This window comes from Vanessa cardui, chromosome 13 (assembly GCF_905220365.1).
Source record: "Vanessa cardui chromosome 13, ilVanCard2.1, whole genome shotgun sequence".
NCBI classification, from domain to species: Eukaryota; Metazoa; Arthropoda; class Insecta; order Lepidoptera; family Nymphalidae; genus Vanessa; species Vanessa cardui.
This window is the reverse complement of record NC_061135.1, coordinates 10,567,590-10,579,200: the sequence shown is the minus strand read 5'-3', so window position 1 is coordinate 10,579,200 and position 11,611 is coordinate 10,567,590. Positions and strand designations below refer to the sequence as shown.

General features: G+C 30.3%; 1 protein-coding gene across 1 annotated transcript in view; it reads left to right on the top strand.

The window, feature by feature from the left end:
* The first annotated feature begins 842 nt into the window (after positions 1 to 842).
* LOC124534591 (fibrillin-1-like) overlaps positions 843 to 11,611 on the top strand; it is a 52,026-nt gene continuing 41,257 nt past the window's right edge. Inside the window, exon 1 of the mRNA XM_047110511.1 lies at positions 843 to 863. Within this exon, the coding sequence (XP_046966467.1) occupies positions 861 to 863 (3 nt within the window). The 5' untranslated portion in view covers positions 843 to 860. The remainder of the gene's footprint in view (positions 864 to 11,611) is intronic.

Sequence of the window (11,611 nt, the reverse complement as noted above, 5' to 3'; positions counted from 1 at the left end):
GCTTTGTCATTGATTACACAGACAGATAAAGGTACCTAAGTATGTTGATTTTATAAGTGTAATTTTACTATCATTATTTTATACATCTCGGTAAAAATCAACGAATAGAGACTCATTTTAATTATTTATATAAGTTCTTTAATATGATGAATTTGATAATAGGTATACCCCCTGTGTGATTTTAAATGTGTCAGAATAATTGTGTTTATTTTTTTAATGTTTTATTTTCCTGTAAGAAGTTGACGACAATACTCTTTATAATAGAATTTGAATTTAAAACTAAAGTATTTTTAATCAACTGTTGTAAAAAGTAATTTTCATAATTTTTTTATGTCATAAATATTTATGAAGAATAATCATATTAACTAATCTGGAAACGTCATAGAAAAAAGTCTAAAAGTGGGCATCATACTTATAAATTAAATAATCAGATTTTATACGTAAAAGACAAAAAGGTGAAAAGTATCAAATTACATAAAATTTACTAGCACTTAAAAAAACGACATAACTGTATTGAGATCATTGATGAGTTTATTGGGCACTTAAAAATGTGTTCAAAAATTTTTGCGTGCTTTAGATGCAATACGGATGTGATACAGATCTGATATCTTTGGGTAGATATTGATAGAAAAACAAGCACCCACTTGATCGAGGCAATAAACAAACATTAGGTAAAGAGCACTAATAACGTAACGGAAGCATAGATCTAAGTGGTAGAGCATACGTGCGCGTGCGCATAACATGCGCCCATTGATAAAGCTCGCGATTTCAGTCAGTTGGCAGTGCGCCGCCGTCCCGGACGCACGTGTCTCGTTGTTCTCAGTCCGTAGCTGTCGCGTGTCCTATCAGAGACCAGTGGCATGGTAATTGTGATAAAATAATAAAAGGATAATAAATAAGCGGACCCCGGGCGCTCGACCGCCCATTGCCTAGCTACGAATAGGTATTGTATTACGTAATGTTTAAAAAAATATATTTTATTAATAAATATTTTAAGAGTATGCCATTATTTTTTATAAATTGTTAACTAAAGTTAATTTATTCAAAGCTTATATCTACGTAAATCGCACTAGGGATGTTTTTGTTATCATTACTCTGATCAACGGTTCTGTTTCGTATCGTAAAATTTTATAATAAAATTGCCCTGACCATATGTTCTATTGATCGTTTAATATTGTGAAACTATATAATAAGCTCTACATTGGCAATGAAACTATAACCATTATAATACAAAATAAATTATTTAAATCCTTTTTGAAAAGATAATGAATTAGCCTTTGATTAAATAAAATACATATTATGTTTCAATTCAAATAATAATAAAAATTGTATTGGAAATTGAAAAATTAAATTAAAATTGACATTTGATTTCGCAATTTATTTAAATGTATAAGTATTTCAAAATCGTGTAATTAATTTATGAATACTCAAATTTCAAATTAATACAATTTATTAACAAAAATTAAAAATATTTTTGTACAGTTGATTAACTTGTCAAAAGCCAGGTGCTAAGTGGAACATATTCGTTACTTACCGCGAATGCCGACCCCCTACAATTCGTAACAAAATACGAGAACGCGACGGCTAAAATTAATTTTATTTACGAGAATTCGTTTAAAAATCTCGTCGTTCCTTTATTCAGAGGCCTTTGTTAGCGATCTTTATACAAGAAATTCAATAAACAGCTTTTTCAACAACCCACTCAAAGCGTTTTATTAAAATAAAATAACACGATTTTCTTATACTAATTTTTGTTAAAGAATAAAATTTATGTAAATGAAAATGGAATAATGTGAAATATAACTTTCTTATAAATGAAGCATTATATTAGGAAGGATTCTATTATACTGATTTTTTTAATATTTAGTTTTTTAAGATGTTAAACGACTGGGCTACGCGAATAAACTCAAGTACATAATAGATTTCGGAGTCCTAATTAAAATTTGCTATCATCCAACAATTAGCGTGTGCGTACATCCTCAGTAAATAGGGCCAGGGTTATGCTACTGTTATCAGTATAGGAACAGCAGAAGGCTAATTTGCGCAATCGCAATCACGTCCGTTGACAGTTACTAAGTTCAGTGTGGGAATTTCGTTTATATTCATGGTTTTATTTATTGTGAATCAGTAAATTTGTGTAACGAATTAATTTATGTATTTCTGTTTTATATAACGTTTTTGGAAAAATCTATAGGGCATTTTTTTGTCTGGTAGGGTTTGGTAGGGCTTTGTGCAAGCCCGCTTGGGTAGGTACCACCCACTCATCAGATATTCTGCCGCTAAACAACAGTACACAGTATCGTTGTGTTCCAGTTTGAAAGACGAGTGAGCCAGTGTACAGACACAAGGGACATAGCTTCTTAGTTCCCAAGGTTGGTGGCACATTGACGATGTAAGGAATAGTTAATATTTCTTACAGCGTCATTGTCTATGGGTGATGGCGACCACTTACCAGCAGGTGGCCCATATGCTCCTTCGCCAACCTATTCCATAAAAAAATCTGTGTAATGCCACACATAGCAATCTGCTTGGAGGTGGGAAATCAACCAATTAATAATAGCTTTATAAGAGTTTGCGTCAGGTGCATGGTCAGCCAAATCATTTTTTTCTTGTAGTGTTATACAACGTACTGCACCGATCCCTGATAATTATTATAAGGATAAGGAAAATTAATAAGATTTAATATGTTAATGAATATTTAGAGGCAGTACCTATGTTTATAATTGTTTCCAATATAATTTTCGCTGTATTATGTTCATTATCAGACTCTATTACGGCTTTTTCTTCCAATGCTAAGTTACCTCTATCATTCTTTTCTATGTCATATTTTAAAAATAAAAATATGTGTTTTAATAAGTTTAGGATAATCGTGAGATTGCTATGTCATCAGTTTCCTGCCCTTATCCCAATTTTATTTGGATCGGCGCAGCATGTCTTCTCCTTCCATACTTCTCTGTCAGACGTCATCTCACAAGTAACATTCTTTCTAATCATATCGTCTTTCATACAATCCATCCTTCGTTACTTGGGTCGCCATCTTCCTCTATATTCATCCACATCCATACTCAAGGCCTTCCTCACTATTGTGAGTTTACTCTGTAAATGAGAAATTTACAAGCTTGTGAATTACAAATGAAATAATAGAAAAAATAAGTTTTACTCGCTGAGAGTAAAATAACTGGTGACAGGGTAACATCGAGATTGGCCTACAAAAAGCTATACCTTATTACAATAAAAGCTATATAATATCGAAATTACATTACTTTACAATATATTTATTGAGACCTGGAAAATATTACCATTAATACAATTTGTAATTAGTTACAATTGTATATAAATATAATGTATATAAATATAAATATAATATTGTATATAAATATATTACATATTTACATCTAAAAGAAAAATGTTATTCACTGTTAATCTACCAATTAGTTGAATTTACTCATTAATAAATTAACTAACAATTTTCATATATTATCATCTAGTCACATTAAAAATATTATATTACATAAAATATATTGTTTAATATCTGTTTCCGGCATAAGTTACAGCTCATTATCCGGATGAATCATGTCATGTCGAAGCCTACAAAAGCTCGTCTAATTATTTATTACTCATAAAGTCCTAGGTTCCTATGTCAAGACTCAAGTCGACCTCACCCTTTAGTTCTTATTGTACTGTACTTGTTAAGTTAAAATTTATTTCTTTATTGTAACATCTTATATAATAAAATGATTTTATTTATTGTAACGTTAGTCTTTGATCATATATAACTTAACACTAAGAGTTTGACGGCGTACTTCAGATATGCCGTTCGCCCATCAGAAATCAAATAAGCAAATAACTTTATTACTGAATTTCTAAAAGGAATCCTTTAGTTTGTTATAAAGATTTCCCTTAAATATATAAATTCTCTCATTTTATTCTTGAAATTTGTGCTTAACATTTTAAACATTCCGGTAAGAATATAACAAACAATTAAAGTCAAATTTTGAAATATATGATCTCAGATTTTCTTTTTCAATTTTTAAACCGTTTTTTATAACGTATGCTCTTCATCATTCAATAATTAATGATAGTGTCTTATAAATTTAGCTAAGGTTATTTTTTTTGCATCTGTAATACATACTTTTTCTTCTGGGAACATTAATAGTTAGCTGTCAGCCCTGCGTCTAGGTCTAAGATTAATATGACTGTTGTCATTGGCCTGTATGGGTTAATTTGTCATTGTATTCGCGATTTTACTAGCTCAAACTCAAATACAATGGGATCTTTTAAATATAACAGCTGTTGTCAAAATTGATGTTTACTACGCCACGTTAAGGCTTATTTTCTTTTGGTTCCGTATAAGAGAATGAGGTGTTCGAATGAATTATGAATAATTCCCAGTTGTTAAGAATTGTCATTTGTTTATGTGGTAACAAAAAGCGAAGTGTTTTGAATTTTAAAAATAAGGTAAAATAACAAAGACATCACTAATTCTGTATCAGATTATATAAATGTTCTGATAGAGTTGTGGCATTTTAATCATTATGATATTTTAATCGACATTTAACTTAAAAAAATAGCGCATTTTTTAAATTAAAAAAAAACACTTAAAATATTACTTTACCGATTTTACCGATACTTCTAGTCTCTGCTCCATCTAAGCTTTAAGCAAGCTTTAGAGCAATAGTTCAAGAGGTCAGGATCGAACGATATCCACATTGTTAGACCTCATGTGTACCGTTGAGCCACCGATACTGAGTTACAATTATTTTAAACTTTTAAGTATTAAATTTTTGTCTAACCCTTACTATTAGTGGGCGTTATGTAGCTAGTGTAATTTATGCAAAGGTATGAGTTGAAATCTCGTCTTGATTTCCTTCGAGGATTTTCGTTTATAACTTCTGAGAAGTAGGTTGAGGTTTAAGAAGTCACTATTTACACTCCCGTGTCTCAATTTTGCGCACTCTCTTAAAAATATCAATGCAGCCGATATTAGTTTGGAAGTAATCATTACGCCGATTATGTAACTATTATTTTTAACATGGTATTCTAATTAGAAACATAACATTTTAATTTATTTAACTCAACAAACACGCCTACTTCGCGGTTAAGATTTACATGTTTGAGATTTGAATCTTAAGATAATTTACCTATTAAAAATTACTTGTATTAAACTATTAATACGTAGTTTTTATTTCACAATATTTATTATAAAGTCATTCACACCTTTAATCATTGTATACTTAATATTATAGCTTAAAGCTTCCTTAAGCAATTTAATTTCGAATGCGAAGATCATTTCTTATGATATCTCCATAGTAAAGTATAATAAATATCCCAACGCTGGGCAACGGCATCCTCTCATGTCATCCTCTCTTGTAAGTAATGTATTTTCGCGTCTGTTTTCTCGTTTTATGACGAGTTAAGCCGGTTAGATGTGTACCGCAAAATAATTGCGCTATCAGTGTTTACACTCACATATCTGCTTGGAATTTCTGCTATTTTAATCATATTTACATTCTAATCTACATCTTGCGGCATATAATACGTAAAAAATTAGTATATGCGTGACATTTATCTTCTATTAAGGAATAATTACTTTTGGTTACTAGCTTAATACTATTGTAATGATAAGTATTTATATATCGTTATTTATCTATGATTAATTTAAACAAAGATTAAAAGAACAGACCCTTTATTTAGTCTTACAAATAAACAGTATTTAAATTTCCATCAATATCCATACAGACAAGATTATCACACAATATCTATTTGTTTCATGTTGTATAAAACCAATCTGCACGTGAATATACAAAATGTATATTACATAATTATATTAAAAAATTATCTAGTTATATGTGTGATATCAATATCGACATTTGCTTAAGATATTATGGTTAAAAGAATAATTAACGAATTTGTTATTTTAAAATTGTCAATTAAATTGTTTCCAAATGGGAAGATAATGATTTGTTTAAAAGAAGATAAATAATAATTGGTTAAACTTTACTGTTCATAACTTAATCGTGATTTTCTACAATAAAAAGTTTGCCAAAAAACTATTCATCATCAACACATATCTTTTAGAAGCGCCATAATTGCTTATTGATATTTAACAATTTACTACCAAATCAGAATTGAACAGCGGAGATATCTGATAAGGGGTGATGAAAAAATTCAGCTAGTATGTCCAAAACTATTTGACTTGTTTAGGCATAAATGGCAGACTTATATATACATATAATTGATGGCTTATTTCTAGTATTATCAATGTAATTGAGTAAATCCTTTATTTGTCTCAAATCCAACAAAATAAAGATTTTGCTATGTAAGCTGCCTACTTTATTGCTAATATGAAAAAATGAACAAGAATTCCTCGTAATCGTTCAATGAGATGTATCCAAGGCTGCATTGTCATTATTTGTCTATTTAGGTCTGTTAGAGGAGCATTAGTAGTGCAGTTTTTAAGATAATCTTAAAACTAAGATAAATTGATGAATTGTTCTCAGAAACTTGATCTTTGTTACCATAGCCAGGGAATCATTAAGATAACATTTCATTTTATTCTTAATCTGAATCGCGATGCAACGGGAAAAGCTAATATCCCACCAGGTCATGTTTATTAAAGTAGTTATTTTTAGTTTTTATGTATATTAAAATATGGAATGTTTCTTACATATAATATTAATAATGTAGAGTTTATATAAGTATGTAAGGGCTTTAGGAAAATACATATATTATATATTCTTATCCGGGTGGTGTCAGGGTCGTAGAAAACCCGCAAAAGCTTCTGGTATTATAAAAAAACATTGCAATGATCTTTAATAAAATAGCGGAAAATAAGGGTATTATGGAATTTATTATTTGTCTGAAATAGTAATTAAAAAAATATACATATAATATCCGGCCTTCGCCTTGGTCATTCATTGGGAGAGGTTCATTTTTCGCCGAGAGAATCGGAATTACGATACAACATTTCAGTTATTTTCGACACGGTTGTAACTTATACGGTTGCTATTCTTGGATAAATTAGTACAGCATTGGTAGTCTTATTATTGCACTCTCAATTATTTCTGAGCTAAGAGATACCAGCTGGTCACCATGTAGAGATCTTTGTTCACCGAGATCAAGGAAATTGTATGAATGTTTATGCATTAGTTAAGATAATAATATCCCAAGATGTGCTCCATAACATATCTTTGATCTGATAGCCGACTGCTTCCGTGTACCCTTTCTTCGACTATGAACAGCTCTCTGTCCTACGTTCGCGTTATGATATACGATACAAGCCAAGTTTGATTTAAGTTTACACTTTAATGATAATTGTACTAGTATTTGTAGTCGCCCTTTTTGTTCGTACTGGTATAGTAATTTTATCATTCCTATTAACTTCAAGAAAAAACATTTTAGAGTATCAAAATTTATTCATTTGGGTACATTTTTGTATTTTGATCGAATACATTTTTAATTCTTTAAAATTTTGATCCGAAATTTGGATTTGAAACCGTGCTGGTTACAAGCGCAAAATTTCCATGTTGTATTTCTAATATTCATCTCTTGCGCTTCGACATAGGAAAACATTTTACGGATACGAATACAAAACCTAGTATGCGTAGAATTAAAGTGTGTCACATGTGCAATAAATTTTAACCCTTCATTTTAAAACGACTCTATTTTCACTTTTCGACTCCAAAAAAATAATATGCACAATGTGAATGTGAACCGCACAAAGTGACAAAACTTTGTAGAGGCTGTGTTATGTTGGACACTCAAGCTAAAACAACGTATTGGGTGTTATCTACATTCTAACGTGTCACCAATTAAAGCCTGTACTACAACCCATAATATGTACAATCAATAGTTTAACGTTTTAGTCGTTACTTGTTTAAGCTTAAAGCCAGTCGTCCACTGTGCCCTATAATATTTGTCTGTGAGAGATTGACTGGAAAGGTGTTCTATTGAAGTTATTTAAATTTGCTTAATAAATTTTGATTATTAAGTTTTTTCATTAAGAAAAAAATCGTTAGTATATATGACGTGTAATTAGTAATTTAAATGATAGTGCAAAGGCATTTAAAAACATTATATATACATAAACTGATAAGCTATTTGATACAAATTAACTACACAACTATTAGTATCTATGCTCTCTTTATAAAAAATAGAAATATGTAGCTTGACGTGGACTTGAAATGGTTTTGTACCTTACAGTATACTCAATAGACATATTATATAGAAACTTAAAAAAAAATCTACTTTTCAGTGAAATTACGCTGTTTTTTTTTATAAACGTGTTTAATTGGACTTATTGTAATTTCATACATTATTTATTTTAAACTAGCTGTGCCCGCGATCTTTTACGCGTTTGAATCAACAACAAATAATTAATGTAGCCTAAGTTACTCCTTATTATATCAGTAATTTGCCAGTGAAAGTCCCGTTAAAATGTTATTTTGGTATATGTTCCATGTATACATGCATATGCATTGAGTAAAAAAGGGCTATTCTAATATTATAAAAAGACACTCCAATTTTATTATATGTGTATAGATTTAAATAACGACAAAATTCTCGTGTACATCCACTACGATTTTAAATTCAATATGTCGCACGAGTCACACTGGGCGAAAGGTAAGGCCTCTCTTTCGGCATCAGCCGTAGCCGAAACCTTACAACTAAAATCAGAGCATAGTCCTCCGAGTCGTTTCATGTCCCGAATGTGAAACACGTTAAATAATATCGTCTCCATACTTTTCGTGCTGTGTTTTGAAATAAAATATACCTGTGTTTTCGCATGTGGGTTTGTAAGTACTCAAATTTCATTTAAAATTATCATATATAGTAGTATACAGGTGTTTATATTGATTTGCGTGTAATTTTATAAATTAAGTAAATCAATTTTTAGAAGCAAGTTGTGTTCTGGTTTTAAACTGGAAATTGTTTTAAAAAGCAATTGTCTCAGATATCCTATTAAAAGTTTTTTTCTAATTGTTATCTCTGTTGTGAGAAGTGTTTTTTGTGATCTAGTTGAGCAAGAAATCGCATGTAGATATTTTTTAATATTTTGTATCTATAATTTATTTTTGACGTCCCTCTGAGGTCTCTGAGGTCCCAGGTTCGATTCCCGGCCGAGTCGATGTAGATTATCATTAGTTTTCTATGTTGCCTTGAGTCTGGGTGTTTGTGGTACCGTTGTTACGTCTGATTTTCCATAACACAAGTGCTTTAGTTACTTACATTGGGATCAGAGTAATGTATGTCATCACATACAGACAACATCTTGTCTCGTATATATTTATTATTATTATTATATTATTTTTATATAAGTCCAAGTAATCGCATTCGATATCATATAAATTTACACACTTCAAGTCAATTCCCACGACAACTTTAAGACTCGGGGTTACACCCGTGTAGCTGTTAGTAGCTGCTCTATCGTGGGACGTAGCGTTTTGTTATAGATACTATATATACGTTAATAGATAAATATCTATACTGTTCTATCTATATATTATATATTATGTCTATATTATTACCTTAAAACGCATGCAAATTTATTCTAACGATTTATAAATTATTCCAATGATTTGTTTCTTTTTTGATACGATTGATTAATGATGTTATTATAATAGTTTATGAATGACCGTGGCATAAATAAACGATAGATCGCCTAGTTCTAGATAATGCAACTGGACCAAATTTAGGAGTTAATTACACTAGGGTCATAGAGATAACCTACTTTATTAAGATTATAGTTAAACGATGTACTTGCACTTTGTTAATTTAGTCTAGAATAACGCATGTGATGTTCATGGAATACAATCAATTTACATTGATCGTCACATACATACATATATCTATGGCCTGCATTTATAAGCTGGTACAGCAAAAGCAATTTAATTGATGAATTTTCATTTCGTTTTCATCTATAGTTTCAATTCTTTATTTAAGCGAAGTTACCCTTTGATTTATGATTATTTTTGCGCGTATTTTAGTTTATGTTTTGGTAATATTGGATGACAGTCGGAAATATTATGTTCTATACGTGAGCTTTCATGACTAACTTTACAAACCATTCATCTGGAAATGTTTCTTTTTTTAATTAGCTCTAAAGAAAGTTCTTGATACTCTTTGTCTACCTTCTACTGATATAATCCTTAAGTTTGAAGTAAAAAATTAATATACGCTACAAATACTAACAAAATATATTTTTCTTAGAATAATATCAACTTGAAATACTTACGTAATTGAACCCGCGCTCCACTTTAATTTGGTGCACTGTTTAAAAATCTAATAATATAAGAATCGGGGTCGTCGTACGTGCGTTTGTTTACTTTCTTTAGTTTAAGATGATAATCTATCAAGTTGATTGATGATTTTGATACATTCCGTTTATTTTGTAAATTTATTAGGTCGGGGCTGTTTCAATATTAGAAAGCTTCTACAACTCATGCATACAACTCAATGATAAAAGTAAATTTCAATAGAATATAAAATATCGAATATATTTCGAGATTATTGATATCAAATATCTATTGGAACGTCCCATAAGCATGACCGACTCGTATGCCATGCCGACACGTGACTTATGACGCTCTCTTATATCATCTTCGCCGCTGACGTTTTCCATGCCCGTATGTTTTCTTGGTGATTCGTTATAATATATTTCTATAACTTATGTTTATTAAAAATACTCTAGAATTACTATTTTAACTGCTCTATGTTTTTATACGTTTTCTTTAATTACAATTTCGTAATAGATATCATTGGTATTGGTGTTCGCGATACCTATTGCTGCTTGTAACAGACACTTGTAATAGTCGTAAATATTCACTAATAGATAAATATATGCACAATTAGAGTAGAAAATTGAGCATATAATTATATTAATCCCTGAAGTTTGTAGCGGTTTTCGCTCAAGCTGTTATTAAAAAATATTGAATGAGAATAAATAATCTAGTCTTACTCTCACCGTCCAAAGTCTTGACCATATTTAGGAAATAATATTTACCAACCCTCATATTGCCAACGCGCTGTCACCATTCGGAACAAAGATGGTTGTAGTACTCCACAATTCGTATGTTTTTTTTTCTGTTGTAGTGGTAAAATACATAATCATATTAACCATTAAACTTTACCACCAAATAAAAAAAAATCTTAAAAGTTACTTTATCGCTGGTTCGGTCATATTAGTGTTCAGCTGTTTAGTATTTTAATTAAGTTCTCCAGAATTCCCTAAAGAAAATATTATAATTGGGCATAATTGAAATCTGTGTTGTAACAACATTAGTAGACACGTTTTATGACAGCACAGATAAGCTTATTAAGGCTTGTACAGTTATTCGCATAATGCTCTTAACTGGTTATATTTTTGAAGAATCATCGGATCATCATCCATCAATCATTTAACATCAGCGTCGGACGCCAGGCGCCTCGCTGTCTACGTGTCAGAGTTCGACGACCCAAAAATATTTTATTTTAATTTTTTCGATACCTCATTTAGATTTTCATATAATAATAATAATTCTTTGACGCAAATGCAAACATGTATATATGATGTTACGATATAAGTTTCTCTTGAGTGAAACTTATTATTCTCTACGGGCTATTTATTTATATA